Source organism: Ranitomeya imitator, chromosome 5 (genome assembly GCF_032444005.1).
Source record: "Ranitomeya imitator isolate aRanImi1 chromosome 5, aRanImi1.pri, whole genome shotgun sequence".
Classification (NCBI taxonomy): Eukaryota; Metazoa; Chordata; class Amphibia; order Anura; family Dendrobatidae; genus Ranitomeya; species Ranitomeya imitator.
Genome location: NC_091286.1, coordinates 78,050,029 through 78,073,789, shown reverse-complemented (window position 1 = coordinate 78,073,789; position 23,761 = coordinate 78,050,029). Strand labels below are relative to the sequence as shown.

General features: G+C 43.1%; 1 protein-coding gene across 1 annotated transcript in view; it reads right to left on the bottom strand.

Annotated features, from left to right (window-relative positions):
• FERMT1 (FERM domain containing kindlin 1) overlaps window positions 1-23,761 on the bottom strand; it is a 134,068-nt gene that overhangs the window by 51,019 nt on the left and 59,288 nt on the right. The window contains exons 4-5 of the mRNA XM_069768820.1: window positions 12,346-12,486; window positions 4,811-5,024 (exon numbers count right to left, since the gene is read on the bottom strand). Of these exons, the coding sequence (XP_069624921.1) occupies window positions 4,811-5,024; window positions 12,346-12,486 (355 nt within the window). The remainder of the gene's footprint in view (window positions 1-4,810; window positions 5,025-12,345; window positions 12,487-23,761) is intronic.

Sequence of the window (23,761 nt, the reverse complement as noted above, 5' to 3'; positions counted from 1 at the left end):
TCTAACTGTATTTACAAAATGAGACATTTAGCAAACAATTGATCAATTCTTTGAGCCACCCTGCCTCTTCACGGCAATCTCATATTGGGGCAGTCCTACACTACGTTTTTTATATTCGCTGTGCCATAAAGGCCTCCTAAATGAACTAAATGCAAGACCACATTAAAAACATGCTGTACCTGGAGCATATACTGAGTCACCCCCATGGCGCCAGAGTAGGCAAGCGAGGATAAAGGTTGACCAGGTCCAGACAGACATTTCGGATCCAACCTCCACACTGCCCATCCAGAGCCACAGATGAAGAGTGAAACAGGCTGAGGCACAGGTGCATAATTAAACAAAGCCTGAGGCAGGGCAGGTCTGCTGTGTGTGAACAGCAGCCTATCAATCACTGAGACACAGAAAGAATGGCGCACATAACCAGGCGCGGCGCACGGCAACAGTGGTGGTCAGCCACTTACCAATAACAGAGCAAAAATGATGATGGGCACCTAACTAGTACTGCCAGTGATTGGTGACCGAAATTACGTGGTAATAATTGCTGGGCCCTTCTCCTTCCTTACAATGACTGATACATTACAAATACAGTTAGGAATTGTTTATAGCAGTCACTTTATGCGAGAAGCAATGGCATGAAAACAAAGAAGCAGTTGGGAATATTAAAGGCTAGTTGCACTAGAAGGTAAGTATTTTAGAACTTTATTTTACCATTAACAGTAGTAATTTCATCTCTTCATCAAACTTTGGAATGTTCCAGGTGCGTTTGTCAGCCAGAAAGCATCCGGTTAAACTCAAATAGGCCGATAGGGAGGATGAAGGCCATCTTCGGATGATCTTCTACGGCAACCAGAACTTGCCGGTAGCCGCTAGCTAAGTCAAGGGAGAAGAAGTACTTTGCCTTTCCCAAAGCGGACAGGGATTCCTCTAGGAAATAGGAATCCCATATAGTGCAGGCATTCAGCCATCTGTAGTCCACACAGAATCTCAACATACTGTGTTATTTCAGAACCAATACAATAGGCGCCGCCCAGGGACTCTGGCTTTCACGGATCAACCCATTGCTTGGCACGTGCGCCAGTAGTTCTTTCACCTCTTGGAACATCTGAAGTGGGATGTCCCTGTAGCAATCTCATGCTGTATAGCTTGGGTACACCAAAGTGATCTCTGTGTCATGCAAACACTCCCCGATACCTCTGCAGTAGCTGTTTCAAACTTGTCTAACTTGTCTCGAAGAGAATTCAGTGAGATTATCCTCCATTTGCTCCAAGATATGATGTCCGGCTAGTGGTTCACTTTTGTCCTTTTGACCATGGAGTGACACCACCAAGGTCCAAGAGTCTCCACCTACAGGCGTTAATTCTAGAGCATCGGCTCTAGTGAGATCTTCCTGCGTTACACAAACTTGGGCTACTTCTTGTTGGAGAATCAACTTCAAGCTTGCTCTACTCAAGCTTGTACAATGCATGGGTACACATCCCTGTCATACAGTGGCCAAGGTGCGGGCAACTAATAGTCTGGAAATCACTTCTTCCCCCTCTATCGGCTGAATTTGGACATCCACACCTTATAAAGATACATGAGCCAGTACCAACATAGTATGTACAGTCTGCCCCACTAGCAGCATCACTGTGGCTTCTGGAGATATTAACACTTTGCTAAGGAGCTGGGAGGCAGCAAGTAACTTCTGGATTTGGCGGATTCGCACCAGCTGTTGGAACACCTACTTGCTGGCTGAATCACGAGTGGCACAGGCCCAGTTGTTTCTATCAGGGCCATCAGCCAAGAACTGCCCCCCTTCTTTTAATATATCCATCTCAGGGTTACAATGGCCATGCCTCCTCCAGACCTTTTTACGATCACTATCCCTTTTTGGCCCAGATCTTTTCCAAACACCCGGGATCTTTTCCAAACACCCATAGAAACATCCACACTATTTAAGCCATTGGAATAGGCAGTTGGTTGGCTGTCACTAGTCGAATAGTGTGTTCCTGTCCAGAGCGGGCAACTTCAGTAACGTGAATCTGAAAATACTCTTCAGACATACTGGTCACCTGGGACCCCATGTCCATCAAGCAATGGATGTGCTGCCAATTGAATTCAACCCAAGTAATGGTTCTCTCGGAGACAATATCTTCGGAGACTTCCTCTCTCATCTCTGAGGCTCAGAATCCCATGATATGCTCCTCGACCATGGGGCACATTAGTTTAGTATCTTCTTATATGACCCCTTCCACCACATGAACAGAAATAGGGTACGTGCTCCACTGATGTGCTGCGGATGCCGGCATGGCCGGGTTTGTAGGAGTCGACTTTCCTGCTCTGGTCTACTTTCACTTTGGGTCATGAGGACAGATGGGAGGACATTAGTGGCAGTTCCCTTGATATTGCACAGCTCACCTAAAATATCTTGTATTCCTGAGATAGCTCCCGAGCCCAGTCAGAGTGCATGTGCATTTGGCCCAGGAGTGGCCACTTCATGGCTCCATACTGTGCCCATTAGTACAGATGCTTCTCTTTCTAGAACTCAAGCTTTGGTTTCGACATTAAGGAAACCCAGATCTGGATTAACGCACAGACGCTCCTTCAAGGCCTGTCTCAGGTAGGGGTCTCTCAGTTCAGTAACTAGTTGGTCCTGCAGCACTTCATCCAATGAACTCAGCCCTATGTGCCCATCTTGGGTCTTCTTGGTGATATGGGCCATCTTTTCCTGCAATGCATTAGCATACTAAGCTACAGTCTCACTTTCTCCTTTGGCCCGCTGGAACAAACACATGCAGAGGTTCCCTAAGTCGTAAGTGTCATTGTGCATGTCCTCTAAGATTTTTATCACTTTGTCCACAGTATCACGGTCTAAGTAGGTGGTACGTGACCATCTGCTGGGCCTCCCTCTCAAGGGTCAAGAGGACTAGCTTGGCCTGGATGGAGTGGGCCAGGGGGTACATGCACAGGATGCTCTTTAGTCTTTCTTGTCAATCCCACGGTGATATACTGCTCCCTGTGAACTTGGGAAGGTTGCCGAGCATAGCCCCAGGGGTATATTTCCAGTAATGGACTCGGTCAATGACTTGTCTGCCATTTCCATGTTTGAAAGTTGCATCCTGCCGACATTGCCAAAAGTAAAGCAGGGGACCGAATGCAACTCACAGGAGACACAAGGCAGAAACAGTCAGTAAACGGTTCAATTCTTTCAAATGCAGAGGGGATTTACAGTAGATAAGAGACAATGACATAAATCAATGCAAATCAACAATGGATCATGCAACAATACAATTATAATAACAGGGAAAGCTTCTCGTTCTGTTATGCTAATGTTCTCCTTACAAGGGTGGTATGCCCATTCATGGGAGCTACCATGTTAGTTCTTCCTGAAATCCTGGCCCTAGCGGGGGTCACCGTGTTTTCCCGCTAGGCCGCAAGTCCTTCTGATAGTCTATCCATTATTGCTCAGCCTCCTGTGCCCTAAGCGTCCCCCTTGACCTCTGTTGTCCTAACGCAGGCCAACCTCTGTACTGTGCATTGTAACTGGAAGTGACGGCACTGCTCAACTGTGCCATCCCTCTGTAACCCCAGGTGTGCTCCTCTGATTGCCGTTTCCTCATGAATCTTCTGCGCTTGACTGTTGTCGGGCGTCTCCTAGGCTGGGGCCAGAAAGGATTGGGTCCCGACTCTCGACGGGTGTCGTCTGGCATTTTGGAATTGACGGGCATAGGGCGACGGTTCTGGTCTTGACCAACGTTGTCTGAACTCTGGGTCTTAACCGCCTTAGTTTGGTTCTTGACCAGCATTAATGGGTCTCTGGACATCGTTTGGACCTTGTCTGGTGATGACTGGCAACTTGGTGGAGTATGCTTCCCGACAGGGCCTGTCACGCTGGCCCCAGTGCCATCTATGGTCTGCGTCTGCCCCACTCTTCTCCTTGGCACCAAATTCTCCTGCTGTTTGGCGTTCAGGGCTTTTCTATCCGGGGGTTCTGTCATGCAAGGCACATGATCAGGTCTTGCACAAGAACTTGATCCCCTTGCAACTCTGCTGGTGCCAATTGGTTCTGCTTGCCTTCATCCAGCCTGCAGATGGTAGTCTTTCCTCACTAATATCACACCACGAAGGGGCTCTTCAGGGGTATCATCACTTCCTCTCACAGCTTTGTATCTTGGTTTGGAGACGTATACAATATAATAATATGTTCACACATCATTTTTTGCCGCATTTTCCTTGCACATTTTGCCAAGAATAATGCAGAATTTTATTTTCCTCCTTCTTTCACTTAGATGTGCTTACATTTGATTAGGTTTTTCTGTCAAGACTTTTTCTTTTTTATTCCTTTGTTTTTGAAACTGAAAAACTTGTTTTTTTGCTTAATCTATCAATTGATCAACTAGTTTCTTATGCATATTGCAAAATCCAGTTAACCCACATTGCCTTTTTTTATTGCTTGTAATGTTTTGTGTATGAGTACTTGTTGATGGGTGTTTGCGTGGGTTTCCTCCGGGTACTCCAGGTTCCTCCGACACTCCAAAGACATACTGATAGGGAATTTAGATTGTTGGCCCCCTCGGGGACAGCAATGATAATGTATGTAAAGCACTGCGGAATATGATAGCGCTATATAAAAATAAATATTATTATTATGGGTATCTTTACCCTTTTATTTGCTGGCTGTGTTCCTTGACCATTTTATTGTTTACTTGGTACTATATAAAGACTTTATATATAAAGTCATATAAATAAGGCCAAACCAAGACAATTTAAATTAGGCAATACATCTAAATGTATATTGAGTAAAATGAGCATATAATGAGAAGACACTTACCCAGTGTTAAGTCGTGCCTTATCAATCAGTGTCCTGGGCTGATGCATTTGAGTCAGGATATCTGGAGAAGAGATTGGTTGACTAAGAGCTAAGATGTTGCAGTTTTGATCGGCTAATGGACTATCAGTGAACCATGTGATTGTGGAAGAGGCAGGGGTACCATTGACAGGATCATACATGGGTGTCATCGTCTTGCTGTATAATCCAGGACTACCTATGGAATGAGAAGTTTGTCAGCTATCAGAAAAGAATCAATAAATCATTTAAATATACCGTATATTCAGTGTATGTATTCATATTTGAAATACAAACTTGAACCATAGATTTTAAACTAAAGACATCTAGTAGATTAATACTCTTCATGTTTAAAATATTAATAAAGTACGGTATTTAAACTTTTCCTAATTACTTGGCTTTATTAACTTAAAATGTGAAGACCACATATGGGTCATAAAAGTAAGAAATGCAATAATGGAATACTTTTTATTTGACCCCTTTTGATTCTAGTTAAAACACACTAGGAGCAACGTAGTAACATAGAACTACATGTCATCAACCGGGTCATGGTTCTGAATGAGGTGCATTTCGGTCTAAAAAGGATTTTCGGGCAGGTAGAAGTTACTACCCATTCCTCAAAATATGTGAAAAACTACTAGAACGGTAGTGATCCAGAACAGCTGACATCACCTCTTATTTCACGAATGGGCATGATTGAGCATGAGCATTGCTCCAATTTTTCTCTATGGGACAGTGGGAGAGAGCTGTACTTTACCATCTCTGGCAGCCCCATCTAGATTTTGCTGATCATGGATCCTCACGGTGACGAGTCGCTATATTTTGCCTGATGAACTCAATGGCAAACATAATATTTTTTACATGGCTGTTTCTGTTTCCTCTACAGTATTAGTTAAAAGTTTGGACATCCCTGTTCATGCAATAGCTTTCCTTGTTCTTATTGATATGTGCACACTGTAAATTTAGACTGAAGGCTGCCAAACCATGAAGGAACACATAAAAAGAATTAGTAAAGAAACATGTGTGAAACAAACCAGAATGTGTGCTTCCACAAAGTACTCCCTTTTTACCCTGGTGACATGCTGATGTGGTGCCCTTGAAGGTCCCGTCGCCACAGAAGTACTGCATCTCAGCCAGAGGTGTGGGAACATTGTACAGAACTCTAACACTTGCACCCAACACATACCAGTTTAGACGGGGCATCTGGGTGTACCCTTAGGGAGGATGGCCTCATCCCAGTCTGGATAGTTAAAAAACACAATGAACACCACTAAACACCATAAATCAAACCCAAATTAGGAATAAGAATCGTAATGTGTCTCAGGAGGTTAGGGTGCACTGTGAAGGTTACAGTGAATAAACACTGAGAAAAGGGAACCGAACCACCTAACCACTACCGGATAAGAAATAGCGCACGCAGGACTCAGTCTCCCCCTGAAGGCAGCTCACCCACGGTAATTACTAACCAGCTAGTGTCTATGTAAGCTTGCCTGCGGCGATGGTTTGACCGCTGAGCTATTAACGAGATATCATATGTTGCATGTGGGTACCTGCTTATATAGCAAGCTAACAATATGCAGGGTTTTTAACCCACGGTTGTCTACTGCAACGGGACACATATTTTATGCGGTGAGCTTACACCATTTCCATATAACCCGCTGTACTACAATCACCTTTTTGCACTTTGTCACTTTATATACATTGAGTGTATATAATCTCAAATTACCTCATTTATAATATCTTCTTTTATCTCGCTGTGTTATAATCTTCTTATGCACTTTTGTCACTTTGTTTGATATACATGTTGCTGCTATATACAGTGGGGCAAAAAAGTATTTAGTCAGTCAGCAATAGTGCAAGTTCCACCACTTAAAAAGATGAGAGGCGTCTGTAATTTACATCATAGGTAGACCTCAACTATGGGAGACAAACTGAGAAAAAAAAATCCAGAAAATCACATTGTCTGTTTTTTTATCATTTTTTTTGCATATTATGGTGGAAAATAAGTATTTGGTCAGAAACAAACAATCAAGATTTCTGGCTCTCACAGACCTGTAACTTCTTCTTTAAGAGTCTCCTCTTTCCTCCACTCATTACCTGTAGTAATGGCACCTGTTTAAACTTGTTATCAGTATAAAAAGACACCTGTGCACACCTTCAAACAGTCTGACTCCAAACTCCACTATGGTGAAGACCAAAGAGCTGTCAAAGGACACCAGAAACAAAATTGTAGCCCTGCACCAGGCTGGGAAGACTGAATCTGCAATAGCCAACCAGCTTGGAGTGAAGAAATCAACAGTGGGAGCAATAATTAGAAAATGGAAGACATACAAGACCACTGATAATCTCCCTCGATCTGGGGCTCCACGCAAAATCCCACCCCGTGGGGTCAGAATGATCACAAGAACGGTGAGCAAAAATCCCAGAACCACGCGGGGGGACCTAGTGAATGAACTGCAGAGAGCTGGGACCAATGTAACAAGGCCTACCATAAGTAACACACTACGCCACCATGGACTCAGATCCTGCAGTGCCAGACGTGTCCCACTGCTTAAGCCAGTACATGTCCGGGCCCGTCTGAAGTTTGCTAGAGAGCATTTGGATGATCCAGAGGAGTTTTGGGAGAATGTCCTATGGTCTGATGAAACCAAATTGGAACTGTTTGGTAGAAACACAACTTGTCGTGTTTGGAGGAAAAAGAATACTGAGTTGCATCCATCAAACACCATACCTACTGTAAAGCATGGTGGTGGAAACATCATGCTTTGGGGCTGTTTCTCTGCAAAGGGGCCAGGACGACTGATCCGGGTACATGAAAGAATGAATGGGGCCATGTATCGTGAGATTTTGAGTGCAAACCTCCTTCCATCAGCAAGGGCATTGAAGATGAAACGTGGCTGGGTCTTTCAACATGACAATGATCCAAAGCACACCGCCAGGGCAACGAAGGAGTGGCTTCGTAAGAAGCATTTCAAGGTCCTGGAGTGGCCTAGCCAGTCTCCAGATCTCAACCCTATAGAAAACCTTTGGAGGGAGTTGAAAGTCCGTGTTGCCAAGCGAAAAGCCAAAAACGTCACTACTCTAGAGGAGATCTGCATGGAGGAATGGGCCAACATACCAACAACAGTGTGTGGCAACCTTGTGAAGACTTACAGAAAACGTTTGACCTCTGTCATTGCCAACAAAGGATATATTACAAAGTATTGAGATTAAATTTTGTTTCTGACCAAATACTTATTTTCCACCATAATATGCAAATAAAATGTTAAAAAAACAGACAATGTGAATTTCTGGATTTTTTTTTCTCAGTTTGTCTCCCATAGTTGAGGTCTACCTATGATGTAAATTACAGACGCCTCTCATCTTTTTAAGTGGTGGAACTTGCACTATTGCTGACTGACTAAATACTTTTTTGCCCCACTGTATATATTTTTGTGGTTTTTTATTTTATTATTTTTTTAGCACTATTATGGTCTGGAAGATTATATATGTTAGTTTTTTTGCACTACTTTTTTAGTGGATATATAGCCTTATATATTTTTTCTGGTTTCACTTGAAATATAATATTTATCTTTTTAGTATCTCACTAAAAAATCTTTTTGGACAATTATTGACCTCTACTTTATTTTATATAAAAATTTTTTATATTTTTTTGTTATTTTTCCAATTATTTTGGTTTTTGCTAGTACAGCGAGTAAAGGTAATTTTTTCCTTGGTGGGTTGTTACCTTCATTATTTAGGGACTTCTGGGTACCATACAATATTACCTGCGTTTTTTATATTCTTTCATTCATATACTATATATATATATATGTACATTTTTAAAAAAAAAACTCTTTTAAATGTATGAATTGCCAATAGATTTAATAAAGGCATATTATTGATCATAACACTGTGGTACTCTCTGGCTATTTCTTATCCGGTAGTGGTTAGGTGGTTCGGTCCCCAGTCTGGATAGGAAAGGTTGTTGGGGAGTGGGTGGGGTAAGGTAGGATAAGAGGGGAGTGACATAGAGAGAACTAGAGTTAGTGTTAGGGAGACGCTAAGAGGAAGGGGAGTTGAACAGACGTTTGGGTCTGAAGCTCCAGAGAAACTGAAAGGGAGAGAAACAGAGAGAAGCTCCCAGTAAGAAGGGGTTCCAGGGACATGGGAAGTGCAGAAGCCATCCGTGGGGCCCATATCCAGGCTGACCTGCGTCAGTGGCAGAACTAGGCTGTAGTAGGGGAACCGACCCCTGAACTAGTGGGAAAATTTCATGCTCCAGCTAGCAATCCGGAGCCTGCTGTGTCTGTAGGTGCAGCAGCCACATTTGCACCTACGCGCTGAAAAGGAGAACACAGAGCGTCCAGGGGACAGAGAGTACATCTCCCGACAAGACCCGCATTCACCGACTTGGGACACTGTGGCAAGTGCAGTGCAGGAGAGGTGGTAGCCAGCGCAGAAAGATGGCCAGGAGAGGCATATAAAAGAGGTGTTCTGGATAGGTGCCCAACTTGCTGGAGAGTTTCCTGGACTTGATACCTGGAGGAAACAGCACCCCAGCTTGGGAGCCTGAACTGTGAGTAAAATCCTGAAAACTGCAACATGCTGTGTCCTCTCACTTCTTTCCGGCATCACCTACTCTGCTCCTCTACCTGTCACTAGTAACATTATCACTCACACCACTAACTGCCCTGGGGACTAGGCTATGACTGTGGAGAGCTATAACAACTCAGCTGCAATTGTCATCTGTCCCCAGAGGACTGACAGCAGCGTTATCGAACACCTTTATTGCCGAGTACCACAGGTGGCGTCACAAACATTATTCATCATAGACTTTATTATCCACTACACTTCATCCCCTTTAATTGGACGCCCAGGGCCACGGACCGGGTCCCTGCTGCCGTGACCTTCCCATTTAAGACCTGTGTCTGGCCTGGTACCGAGTATCCCACGGCCCTAGCGGGCGCTCCAATGACAGCTTGGCATTCTGTAAAGCAGTTTCATCAGGTAATCCTCATGAGAGCTAGTTTCCTCATAGCAATTGACGGTTTTTGTGACCTCACTTTAGGATATCGTCGAAGTTCTAGCAATTTTCAGAATTGACTGACTTTCATGTCTAAAAAAGTACTGTATTTATGGACTGACATTTTTCTTTAATTGAATAGTTCTTGCAATATTCTTGCTCAGAATAGTTGTAAGGAATTGTGGAATTTGTGGTTTTGCTGCCTTCAGTCTGAATCTACAAAGCGCACATTCCAATAAGAACAAGAAAAACCACTGCATTATCAGGTGTCTCCGAACTTTTGTCTGATATTGTAGACTACTTCCTGTCTCGTGGGGTCAGCTTCCTGTCTGTGTGCACAGATAGCTGAGAGGAGATGCTGTGATAACTCTCTGACCAGGGAGGGCTCAGAGGTTGTGACTTAGAGTATTACTTCTTCATTGGATAACAGTGCTGCGAGGACCATACAGCTAATTCATGTTATTTACTCATGGATTCAATGTACTTCCTTTATTAATTCCTTATGGTTCTTGTCTTGTCATTCAGTAGGAACCTTTGGGGCTAAAAATCCATACATCTTTTACAATACACGTGCCAGTTAACTCAAAACTATCTTGCTACCTGGTAGGTCAATGTCCAACATCAACCCTTGCTAATGAAAAATTCACACACAATTAGGCCCTCGAAAGCTGCATCAATGGCGTCTCATTCAGGCAAGCAAACCTTGCTCTTCACTGATGAGGGGCACAGGGGTGGACATATCATTGATGAAAACCCGTGCTGCCCCACAGGAGCTCAAGAGGAAAGGGGGCCCATATTTACCTTCAAAGCAGGTACAATTTTGCATTTTTAGGAGCTCTTCAGCTGCAAAGGACCCATATATTATTCTTGCACAGGAACCCTTTTCTGTCTTTGTCCACCAATGGAGAGGCAGCAAACTGAAGTGACGCTGTGCAGGTAGACACCTGAATTGGGTAATGACCCTGGTCATGCTGCAGTGCTCGTTAAAAGGAATCTTTGCTACCTTATCTGAGAGCAGCGTAATGTAGGAAAAAAGAAGCTCATTTCAAAAATGTATCACTAGGTTTACTGGGTTCAGAAGTTGTGACACAGAGTTCTAAGATCACGGTCACATGTTCAGTATTTTACCTCAGTATTTGCCAAAACCAGGAGTGGAACAATCAGAGGAAAAATATAATAGAACCACGTCACCACTTCTGTACTTATCACCCACTCCTGGCTTTGGCTTACAAATACTGAGGGAAAAAAACTCAAAAAATACTGAACGAGGCCTTAGATGTAGAATGCAGCAGAGCTCAGGAAGCTAACCCCACCCACACTACAGATTTCTGTATACATTGTATATAGACAGTAAGCTGCTTATCAGAGGAGGGGGCATGGTCAGTCTAGCAGTCCCATGAATACCAGTCCTGGCAGTGATAAAGTCTTGGTGATAAAGCCTTCATTGTAAGTAAACAACAGGACACAACTTAATAAATGACACATAGCTGAATTCAGTGTTTTAACCCCTACCTCATGCTGTCCTCAGATTACATGGCAAAACCTGCTGACAGATTTCCTTTATAGAGTTGAACATTAAAGTTTTCCCAATGGTGCATTGACCAGATGACTCCATTCAGAAAATGTTACCCTAATGAATGCCAATACACCACCAAATCTGCATTAAAAAGGTTTCTAATTCTGACAGTCAAACTCTGCTTTGTATTAATGAGGAATAAGCATCCCGAAACGGCTGGCTACAGATGGGTATTGACCTGATTGAAATCCCTCGTCATTTTACAAGGCTCCTTAAAGGCAATCTGTCACCAGGTTTTTGTTATGTAACCTGAGATCAGCAGTGTAGGAGCAGAGACCCTGAGTCCAGCAATGTATCTTATACTAGTCTGATAAAATCATTGTTTTATCTGTTGCAGATCTAGCAGTTCACTGAATGCTGAGCTCTTTACAACCCCGCCAACATCACTGATTGACTGCTTTCTGTGTGCACTGTGCATAAGCAGAAATCTGCCAATCAGTGGTGGTGGTTGGGTTAGAACAGAAGACTCTATTACACGAGACAACAAGTCCTCTAGTGATAATTTCCTGATGATAAAACAGTGATTTTTATTGATACTACAAATAGCAGCCCATTAAGTGACACATCACTGGAATCAGGGTCTCTGCCCATACAGTACGCTGCTCAACGATTACTTGGCAAAACCTGCTGACAGACTACTTTTTATATACTTCCAAAGAGAGGCACAAGTGAGACACTGACCTATCTTCTAGGAGAGGGCTAGTTTGCCAACTTTTTTCTAATGGAGCTTTGGTAACTCTCCTCCTCAGAGGCAGTAACCCATGAAGCTGATAATTAACAAAAATATACCTCTTATCTATATAAAAAAAAACAGAATAACTATGTACTACTTAATACAATAGAAAAGACACAAGACATATTCTATTACAGGAAATAGAAACAAACGCAATTATTTACAGGAACCGTTTATGATAATGATGAAATGTTCATTATCTTTACCTAATGATCCGGAGTTACTTGTTGGACAGTCCAAGTTTATAACTTCTTCCAGCATTGTTTCCTTGACGTCTTTTTTCTTTTTCTTCTTCACAGAATCTTCCAAAGGTTTTAACAACGAAAGTTCTTCAGGTCTTCTAATATCTAAGATGGCAAAAACAGTTTGATAAAGTCAATAACACTCGTCACCGCTTGTACCGGTGGCCATAGACCCACGGATAAGACCACCGCCATAGAGACATTACAATAATGAGTAGATGAGTGAGATAAGGAGAGAAAGAATTCAACTCCTGTAAAGTTACATTTTGAAGATACCCGTAGATAGTTGTGAGATGAATGGTGGTGTACCAGATATCTCTCACTACCCGTCATACGCATGCTTACTCAGTCCAACCAAGCATACGTGGGGTCTGGCAGCTGCACACTTCTCTTAGGAAGAAAAGCTTTAGAGATTAATATTTCTAATAACTTCGGGAAGCCCACAAACACATTAGATGGTTAGTCAGTCCTGTCAAAAATATTGGGTTTGCTTGACATAATGCATATAGAGGCTTTAAATGGGTTGTCTTCTACTGGAACAAAACCTTCTGAAATTCTATACTCCCCTTTGTAAATAAAAATACCCTATACTCACCTTCGATGCTGTTCCAGTGATTTCAGCATCTGGCCTTTGGAGGGTCGCGTGACACTGTCCTGCCACATGAGCCCAGCAGCCAATAAGTGACCGCTAACGGTCTGGAGTTCTAAAAGTCCAAAATTTGGCCAAAGGAAGTGAGAGCACAGAAGCTCAATAGTGTCTGCTGATTGTAATAACATGGCTGCCAATGTCATGTGAGTCTCGGGAGAGGAGGATCTGACATAGCTGAAAATAGCAGGAAATGGGTATAGGGTATTTTTATTGTAAGGCGCCACTCCGGCATTTTTTTTTACAGTGCTGGAGTGGTGTCACTTATTTAAGACCCTTGCACCTAGTCTCCTACTTACCAGCCGCTGTCTTCCTCTGTTCTCGGCACCGCACTGGTGGTCTTCTACAGTTTGGGATGTGACGGATTGCTCCAGAGTTTGTTGGTTGAGCCAGAGTTACTACTCAGTGTAAGTCTATGGAAGCCAGAATGAGGCCAGAACAAGTGTTTCACAGACTTATACTGAGAACTTGTGACCATTACCTCTGACTTCCAGTCAGTCACAAGTTACAGGAACAACATGGCGGAGCAGGATCGGCGCGGCGGTGGGAAGAGCTGAAGACAGCGGCTGGTAAGTATAATTCTTGGTCAGGGAACTTACGTTATTGGCACCACTCCAGTCCTAAAACAAGGAAAAAACAAACACTGGAATGGTGCTTTAAAAGGGGAATATACTATTACCACTATTTCTTGGTGGTGTGTGAACATGTTCCTACAGACTTGTTCACTGTGCAAGTAGCCCATGTGTTTCTGTTTCCACAATTGTTCTCTTGTGTCTACAAGACTGGGGAGGTATCCACCCCTCCTTGTGGGCTATCTGCACAAAAGCTGTTCCATTCAGCGTGTCCACATGGACATTTCCTCTCTGAACCCTGCTCATACAGGTAATATATGGATGATCAGGTTTTTAAATACATCAGATAGGGATTACATACATCAGTTAGGACTGCTCTATATGGGTATACCTTGAAGTTTGGTGGAGCAGCTTAGTATACATTTTTTGCAAAAAATGTTTCCACCAAATACCCTGTATTTTACATCTTTTTACTAGCATTGCTGATTACTGTGATTTTTCTTCAACTGAGTGTTTTTGGTTTTACTGTGCTCTTTTGTGTCTTCAGGGATTATCTGAGTAGATGACAACACTTTTAACTTATCTTTTCATGACTTAAAAGTGTTCATTGGTTAAGGGGTTTATATACTTTGTCAATAACATTGCCAGCTCTTGGCCTTTTTTTCCTTCGAAAATGCCCAATTTGTAACCTGGACCTGAGCAGGAATGGAATGTTATTGGCAGTGTCATCTAAATTACTACTGAATATTGTTGGGAAATCTCTTCAAATCCTAACAGTATTTTATCCTTATTGGGTTTTGTTAATAGCAATGTTGCACCCCCTAATAACATGCTTACATGGTTCCTAGGCTCGGCATTTACAATTTTTTACAATAGGGCCCAATATGTGACATATGCCAGTGTGCATTCTTTTGCCAGACCTAGTTTTATCACATCCCAATTTTCTTTTTTACCCCTGCTCTTGGAGCTGCGATACCATTGCAGTCATTGACATCTTTTTTTACTTGCTGTAGTTGCCTCTCATGTCTCATTTAAGTTAGAATATACAATCAGGAAGCTAGAAATGAAAGTGGAGTAGATATCCTCTGCAGGACGCAGAAAAAGTCATGTAGTGCAGGGTTCGGAAAAGAACAAGCATGGACGTGCACGGTAACGCTGGAGTTGTATCTATTGTACTCAACGGCATTCCTGATCCCCCAGGGTATCTGTATTTTCTCCCAGACTCTGCTATGGGTGCATTCCTTCATCCTATGCTTACATTGGCATGCAAAACAATAGATAATATTATATGAAACAATGAGCCATTTTATATTGTCTGCATGCTACAGTAGTTTCTCATGCAATCATAGCTTTCAAGAATTTGCTTTTTTATTTAGAAACAAAAGCTGCTGCCAGGAAGCTTACGTGCAAGATATTACCCAAATGTCATATGACATTAAACATTATATTAATTCAAAAATAAGTGTTTATTAATTTCTTAATAAATATTTTTATCAGCAGGGGCTTTATTTTATTATTTATATGTTATGCAAAGGCGTAGATGTAAATCATAGCGTTGTGTCTACTTGCAACCTCCACTAGAGGGAGCACAGGAGCTTATTGGATACTGTGTCATTGTTGTTTTCATTGTATGTTATGAAAGGCAATTCAGTACTACAATGGACATAGCGGTCAGAGCACATACAGTGATCTGACAATAACCCAAAATCATAGAACGAGCTCTGAGACGTGGGAACTCTGCAGACCGCAATCCCTAATCCTCTCCAAACAACACTAGAGGCAGCCGTGGATTGCGCCTAACTCTGCCAATGCAACTCGGCACAGCCTGAGAAACTAACTAGCCTGAAGATAGAAAATAAGCCTACCTTGCCTCAGAAAAATACCCCAAAGGAAAAGGCAGCCCCCCACATATAATGACTGTGAGTTAAGATGAAAAGACAAACGTAGAGATGAAATAGATTCAGCAAAGTGAGGCCTGACTTTCTTAACAGATCGAGGATAGAAAAGGTAACTTTGCGGTCTACACAAAACCCTAAAGAAAACCACGCAAAAAGACCCTCCGTACCGAACTAACGGCACGGAGGTACACCCTTTGCGTCCCAGAGCTTCCAGCAACAAATTAGACAAGCTGGACAGAAAAAATAGCAAACAAATAGCAAAGAAGAACTTAGCTATGCAGAGCAGCAGGCCACAGGAATGATCCAGGGAAAAGCAAGTCCAACACTGGAACATTGACAGGAAGCCAGGATCAAAGCATTAGGTGGAGTTAAGTAGAGAAGCACCTAACGACCTTACCAAATCACCTGAGGGAGGAAACTCAGAAGGCGCAGTACCACTTCCCTCCACCAACAGAAGCTCACAGAGAGAATCAGCCGAAGTACCACTTGTGACCACAGGAGGGAGCTCTGCCACAGAATTCACAACAGTACCCCCCCCTTGAGGAGGGGTCACCGAACCCTCACCAGAGCCCCCAGGCCGACCAGGATGAGCCACATGAAAGGCACGAACAAGATCGGGAGCATGGACATCAGAGGCAAAAACCCAGGAATTATCTTCCTGAGCATAACCCTTCCATTTAACCAGATACTGGAGTTTCCGTCTAGAAACACGAGAATCCAAAATCTTCTCCACAATATACTCCAATTCCCCCTCCACCAAAAACGGGGCAGGAGGATCAACAGATGGAACCATAGGTGCCACATATCTCCGCAACAATGACCTATGGAATACGTTATGTATGGAAAAAGAATCTGGAAGGGTCAGACGAAAAGACACAGGATTAAGAACCTCAGAAATCCTATACGGACCAATGAAACGAGGTTTAAACTTAGGAGAGGAAACCTTCATAGGAATATGACGAGAAGATAACCAAACCAGATCCCCAACACGAAGTCGGGGACCCACACGGCGTCTGCGATTAGCGAAACGTTGAGCCTTCTCCTGGGACAAGGTCAAATTGTCCACTACATGAGTCCAAATCTGCTGCAACCTGTCCACCATAGTATCCACACCAGGACAGTCCGAAGACTCAACCTGTCCTGAAGAGAAACGAGGATGGAACCCAGAATTGCAGAAAAATGGCGAAACCAAGGTAGCCGAGCTGGCCCGATTATTAAGGGCGAACTCAGCCAAAGGCAAAAAGGTCACCCAGTCATCCTGATCGGCAGAAACAAAGCATCTCAGAAATGTTTCCAAGGTCTGATTGGTTCGTTCGGTCTGGCCATTAGTCTGAGGATGGAAAACCGAGGAAAAAGACAAGTCAATGCCCATCCTACCACAAAAGGCTCGCCAAAACCTCGAAACAAACTGGGAACCTCTGTCAGAAACGATATTCTCTGGAATGCCATGTAAACGAACCACATGCTGGAAAAACAATGGCACCAAATCAGAGGAGGAAGGCAATTTAGACAAGGGTACCAGATGGACCATCTTAGAAAAGCGATCACAGACCACCCAAATGACTGACATTAGGGTTGAGCGAAACGGGTCGAACATTTTCAAAAGTCGCCGACTTTTGGCTAAGTCGGGGTTTCATGAAACCCGATCCGACCCCTGTGCGGGGTCGGCCATGCGGTACGCGACTTTCGCGCCAAAGTCGCGTTTCAATGACGCGAAAAGCGCCATTTCTCAGCCAATGAAGGTAAACGCAGAGTGTGGGCAGCGTGATGACATAGGTCCTGGTCCCCACCATCTTAGAGAAGGGCATTGCAGTGATTGGCTTGCTGTCTGCGACGTCACAGGGGCTATAAAGAGGCGTTCCCGCCGACCGCCATCTTACTGCTGCTGATCTGAGCTTAGGGAGAGGTTGCTGCCGCTTTGTCAGAAGCAGGGATAGCGTTAGGCAGGGTCCATTAACCACAAAACCGCTTGTGCTGCAGCGATTTGCACTGTCCAACACCACCCTCGGTGTGCAGGGACAGTGGAAGTTTTTTTTTTTTTTTTTTTCCCCTCAGCGCTGTAGCTCATTGGGCTGCCCTAGAAGGCTCCCTGATAGCTGCATTGCTGTGTGTACGCCGCTGTGCAAACCAACTGCTTTTTTCAAAGCACAAATCCTCTTGTTCCTTCCTTTCTGCACAGCTATCTTTTTTGTTTGTCCACACTTTTTATTTCATTTGTGCATCAGTCCACTCCTTATTGCTGCCTGCCATACCTGGCTGAGATTACTGCAGGCAGGGAGATAGTAGCTGCCTGCCATACCTGGCTGAGATTACTGCAGGCAGGGAGATAGTAATTGTAGGACATTCCCTGTTTTTTTTTTTTTTTTTTTTTTGGTGGGAGATTAAGATTGGCAATTTGGCATTTCTGCTAGAGTGCCATCCCTGTGTGTGCCATCTCTCTCACATAGTGGGCCATAGAAAGCCTTTTCATTTTTCTGTATTTTTTTTTGTGGGGTGTATAAATTCTCCCTGATAAAAATACAGTGGGAGATTAATATTGGCCTTTGGGCTTGTGTGCCAGTCCTGAGTGTGCCATCTCTCTCACAAATAGTGGGCCATAGAAAGCCTATTTATTTTTTTTTTTGGTTTTATAAATTCTCCCTGAAAAAAAGGGAGATTAATATTGGCCTCTGGGCTTGTGTGCCAGTCCTGAGCGTGCCATCTGTGCCAGCCCTGAGCGTGCCATCTCTCTCACAAATAGTGGGCCATAGAAAGCCTATTTAATTTTTTTTTTTGTTTTATAAATTTTCCCTGAAAAAAGGGAGATTAATATTGGCCTCTGGGCTTGTGTGCCAGTTGTGAGCGTGCCATCTGTGCCAGTCCTGAGCGTGCCATCTCTCTCACAAATAGTGGGCCATAGAAAGCCTATTTAAATATTTTTTTGGTTTTATAAATTCTCCCAGAAAAAAAGGGAGATTAATATTGGCCTCTGGGCTTGTGTGCCAGTCCTGAGCGTGCCATCTGTGCCAGCCAGCCCTGAGCGTGCCATCTCTCTCACAAATAGTGGGCCATAGAAAGCCTATTTAATTTTTTTTTTTGTTTTATCAATTTTCCCTGAAAAAAGGGAGATTAATATTGGCCTCTGGGCTTGTGTGCCAGTTGTGAGCGTGCCATCTGTGCCAGTCCTGAGCGTGCCATCTCTCTCACAAATAGTGGGCCATAGAAAGCCTATTTAAATATTTTTTTGGTTTTATAAATTCTCCCAGAAAAAAAGGGAGATTAATATTGGCCTCTGGGCTTCTGTGCCAGTCCTGAGCGTGCCATCTGTGCCAGTCCTGAGCGTCCCATCTCTCTCACAAATAGTGGGCCATAGAAAGCCTATTTTATTTTTTTTTTGGGTTTTAGAAATTCTCCCTGAAAAAAGGGAGATTAATATTGGCCTCTGGGCTTGTGTGCCAGTTGTGAGCGTGCCATCTGTGCCAGTCCTGAGCGTGCCATCTCTCTCACAAATAGTGGGCCATAGAAAGCCTATTTAAATATTTTTTTGGTTTTATAAATTCTCCCAGAAAAAAAGGGAGATTAATATTGGCCTCTGGGCTTCTGTGCCAGTCCTGAGCGTGCCATCTGTGCCAGTCCTGAGCGTCCCATCTCTCTCACAAATAGTGGGCCATAGAAAGCCTATTTTATTTTTTTTTTGGGTTTTAGAAATTCTCCCTGAAAAAAGGGAGATTAATATTGGCCTCTGGGCTTGTGTGCCAGTTGTGAGCGTGCCATCTGTGCCAGTCCTGAGCGTGCCATCTCTCTCACAAATAGTGGGCCATAGAAAGCCTATTTAAATATTTTTTTGGTTTTATAAATTCTCCCAGAAAAAAAGGGAGATTAATATTGGCCTCTGGGCTTCTGTGCCAGTCCTGAGCGTGCCATCTGTGCCAGTCCTGAGCGTCCCATCTCTCTCACAAATAGTGGGCCATAGAAAGCCTATTTTATTTTTTTTGGGGGTTTTATAAATTCTCCCTGAAAAAAAGGGAGATTAATATTGGCCTCTGGGCTTGTGTGCCAGTCCTGAGCGTGCCATCTGTGCCAGCCCTGAGCGTGCCATCTCTCTCACAAATAGTGGGCCATAGAAAGCCTATTTTTTTTTTTTTTTTGTTTTATAAATTTTCCCTGAAAAAAGGGAGATTAATATTGGCCTCTGGGCTTGTGTGCCAGTTGTGAGCGTGCCATCTGTGCCAGTCCTGAGCGTGCCATCTCTCTCACAAATAGTGGGCCATAGAAAGCCTATTTAAATATTTTTTTGGTTTTATAAATTCTCCCAGAAAAAAAGGGAGATTAATATTGGCCTCTGGGCTTCTGTGCCAGTCCTGAGCGTGCCATCTGTGCCAGTCCTGAGCGTCCCATCTCTCTCACAAATAGTGGGCCATAGAAAGCCTATTTTATTTTTTTTTTGGGTTTCAGAAATTCTCCCTGGAAAAAAAAAGGGAGATTAATATTGCCCTTTGGGCTTGTGTGCCAGTACTAAGCGTTCCATCTCTCTCTCTCTCTCAGTCAGTGGGCCATAGAACGCCTATTTTTGGTTTTATTTGTTTTCTAAATTCTCCCTGAAAAAATCATTTTATTTTATTTGGTTTCTAAATTCTTCCTGATAAAATCATATTTTTTTTATTATTTTTATTTCTAAAGTCTCCCTGAAAAAAAAAAAAAAAAAACAACCAAAAAAACAGTGGGAGATTAATATTGGCCTTTCTGCTTGTGTGCCAGTCTTGACTCCTGGGTGTGCCATCTCTCTCTCTCTCTCTCTCTCTCTCTCTCCAATTGTGGTCCATAGAAAGCCTATATTTTTTTTCCTTGATTTGGGTTCTAAAATCTACCAGAGAAAATAACTACATCAATCATTGGTAGAAAAATATTGGCCTCTGGGTTTGTGTGCCACTCCTGACTCCTGTGTGCGTCATCTCTCAGTCAGTGGGCCATAGAACGCCTATTTTTGGTTTTATTTGTTTTCTAAATTCTCCCTGAAAAAATCATTTTATTTTATTTGGTTTCTAAATTCTTCCTGATAAAATCATATTTTTTTTATTATTTTTTTTTCTAAAGTCTCCCTGAAAAAAAAAAAAAAAAACAGTGGGAGATTAATATTGGCCTTTCTGCTTGTGTGCCAGTCTTGACTCCTGGGTGCGTCATCTCTCAGTCAGTGGGCCATAGAACGCCTATTTTTGGTTTTATTTGTTTTATAAATTCTCCCTGAAAAAATCATTTTATTTTATTTGGTTTCTAAATTCTTCCTGATAAAATCATATTTTTTTTATTATTTTTTTTTCTAAAGTCTCCCTGAAAAAAAAAAAAAAAAAACAACCAAAAAAAACAGTGGGAGATTAATATTGGCCTTTCTGCTTGTGTGCCAGTCTTGACTCCTGGGTGCGTCATCTCTCAGTCAGTGGGCCATAGAACGCCTATTTTTGGTTTTATTTGTTTTATAAATTCTCCCTGAAAAAATCATTTTATTTTATTTGGTTTCTAAATTCTTCCTGATAAAATCATATTTTTTTTATTATTTTTTTTTCTAAAGTCTCCCTGAAAAAAAAAAAAAAAAAACAACCAAAAAAAACAGTGGGAGATTAATATTGGCCTTTCTGCTTGTGTGCCAGTCTTGACTCCTGGGTGTGCCATCTCTCTCTCTCTCTCTCTCTCTCTCTCTCTCTCTCTCTCTCCAATTGTGGTCCATAGAAAGCCTATATTTTTTTTCCTTGATTTGGGTTCCAAAATCTACCAGAGAAAATAACTACATCAATCATTGGTAGAAAAATATTGGCCTCTGGGTTTGTGTGCCACTCCTGACTCCTGTGTGCGTCATCTCTCAGTCAGTGGGCCATAGAACGCCTATTTTTGTTTTTATTTGTTTTATAAATTCTCCCTGAAAAAATCATTTTATTTTATTTGGTTTCTAAATTCTTCCTGATAAAATCATATTTTTTTTATTATTTTTTTTTCTAAAGTCTCCCTGAAAAAAAAAAAAAAAAAAAAAAAAAAAAAAAACAGTGGGAGATTAATATTGGCCTTTCTGCTTGTGTGCCAGTCTTGACTCCTGGGTGTGCCATCTCTCTCTCTCTCTCTCTCCAATTGTGGTCCATAGAAAGCCTACATTTTTTTTCCTTGATTTGGGTTCCAAAATCTACCAGAGAAAATAACTCCATCAATCATTGGTAGAAAAATATTGGCCTCTGGGCTTGTGTGCCACTCCTGATTCCTGTGTGCGTCATCTCTCACTCAGTGGCCCATAGAAAGCATATAGTTTGTTACATTTGTTTTCTAAATTCTCCCTGCAAAAATCTATTTTTTTTTTTTTGGGGGGTTTCTAAAGTGTTCCTGAAAAAAATAAAAATAAAAAAAAAATAATAGTGTGACATTAATATTAACATTTGTGCTTCAGTGACAGTCCTGCGTGTGGGGCATCTCTCTAATTTGCAGCCACCAAAAAAAGAGTGTGTAACATTGGGCCTGATTTTCGCTGTGGTCTCACCAACCTGTAAAGGGGTAGCTAAATCATACTGAAGTTATAGCTCACCGTGTAAGTTGTGTGACTGCAACAAATAACGTTAGTTTGGTTACGTTTTTAAAACAATGAGGAAGTCTAGTGGAAGAGGTCGTGGCCGGGGGCGTTCATTGTCAGCTGGTAATGAGGGTAGTGGTAGTGGTGGAGCATCAGGTGGTCGTGGGGGAAAAAATATTGCACCTAAGTCTGGAGCTGTGGAGCCAGGTTCGTCGTCCGGCTACACAAGGCCTCGAACGCTCCCTTTTCTGGGATTAGGAAAACCGCTTTTAAAGCCGGAGCAGCAAGAGCAAGTTTTGGCTTATCTTGCTGACTCAGCCTCTAGCTCTTTTGCCTCATCTCGTGAAACTGGTAAAAGTAAAAGCAGCGCGTCGTTAGTGGATGTTCACGGTCAGGGACAAGTCACTTCCTTGTCCTCTTCAGCAAAAACAACAACAGAGAAGAATGCAGCAGGCGACACAACGGGTTACTCCATGGAGCTCTTTACACATACCGTCCCTGGCTTAGAAAGTGAAGCAGTTAACAGTCCATGCCCATTACAAGTTGAATCTGACATGGAGTGCACTGACGCACAGCCACAGCCAGACTACTATGCTGGTCCTTTGACTCAGACCACAACATTGCCCTCGCAGGGTGCTGATCAAGAATCAGACCCTGATGAGACTATGTTGCCCCATCACGAACGCTATACCACCGAACGACACGGTGACACAGACGAAGTTGCGCAGGAGGTACAAGAAGAGTTATTAGATGACCCAGTTCTTGACCCCGATTGGCAGCCATTGGGGGAACAGGGTGCAGGCGGCAGCAGTTCTGAAGCAGAGGAGGAGGAGGGGCCGCAGCAGGCATCAACATCGCCACAGGTTCCATCTGCCGGGCCCGTATCTTGCCCAAAACGCGTGGCAAAGCCAAAACCTGGTGGAGGACAGCGTGGCCATCCGGTTAAAGCTCAGTCTGCAATGCCTGAAAAGGTATCCGATGCTAGAAAGAGTGCAGTCTGGCATTTTTTTAAACAACATCCAATTGATCAGCGCAAAGTCATCTGTCAAAAATGTTCTACTTCCTTAAGCAGAGGTCAGAATCTGAAAAGTCTCAATACTAGTTGCATGCATAGACATTTAACCACCATGCATTTGAAAGCTTGGACTAACTACCAAACGTCCCTTAAGGTTGTTGCACCCTCGGCCAATGAAGCTAGTCATCAACGCAACATCCCTTCCGGCAGTGTAGGACCACCATTTAGCGCACCACCTGCTGTATCTGTGCAGGTATCTTTGCCAGGCCAAAGCAGTCAGGGTCAGGGAATCACCAGTTTCGTAGTAGGAAACACTGCATCTAGGGCACCGGCGGCAACAATACCATCTCCCACCGTCTCTCAGTCTGCCATGTCCACCGGCACCCCCGCTAGTTCCACGATCTCCAGCTCTCCAGTCCAGCTCACCCTACATGAGACTATGGTTAGAAAAAGGAAATACTTAGCCTCGCATCCGCGTACACAGGGTTTGAACGCCCACATAGCTAGACTAATCTCGTTAGAGATGATGCCCTACCGGTTAGTTGAAAGCGAAGCTTTCAAAGACCTGATGGACTACGCTGTACCACGCTACGAGCTACCCAGTCGACACTTTTTTTCCAGAAAAGCCATCCCAGCCCTCCACCAGCATGTTAAAGAGCGCATCGTCCATGCACTCAGGCAATCTGTGAGCACAAAGGTGCACCTGACAACAGATGCATGGAC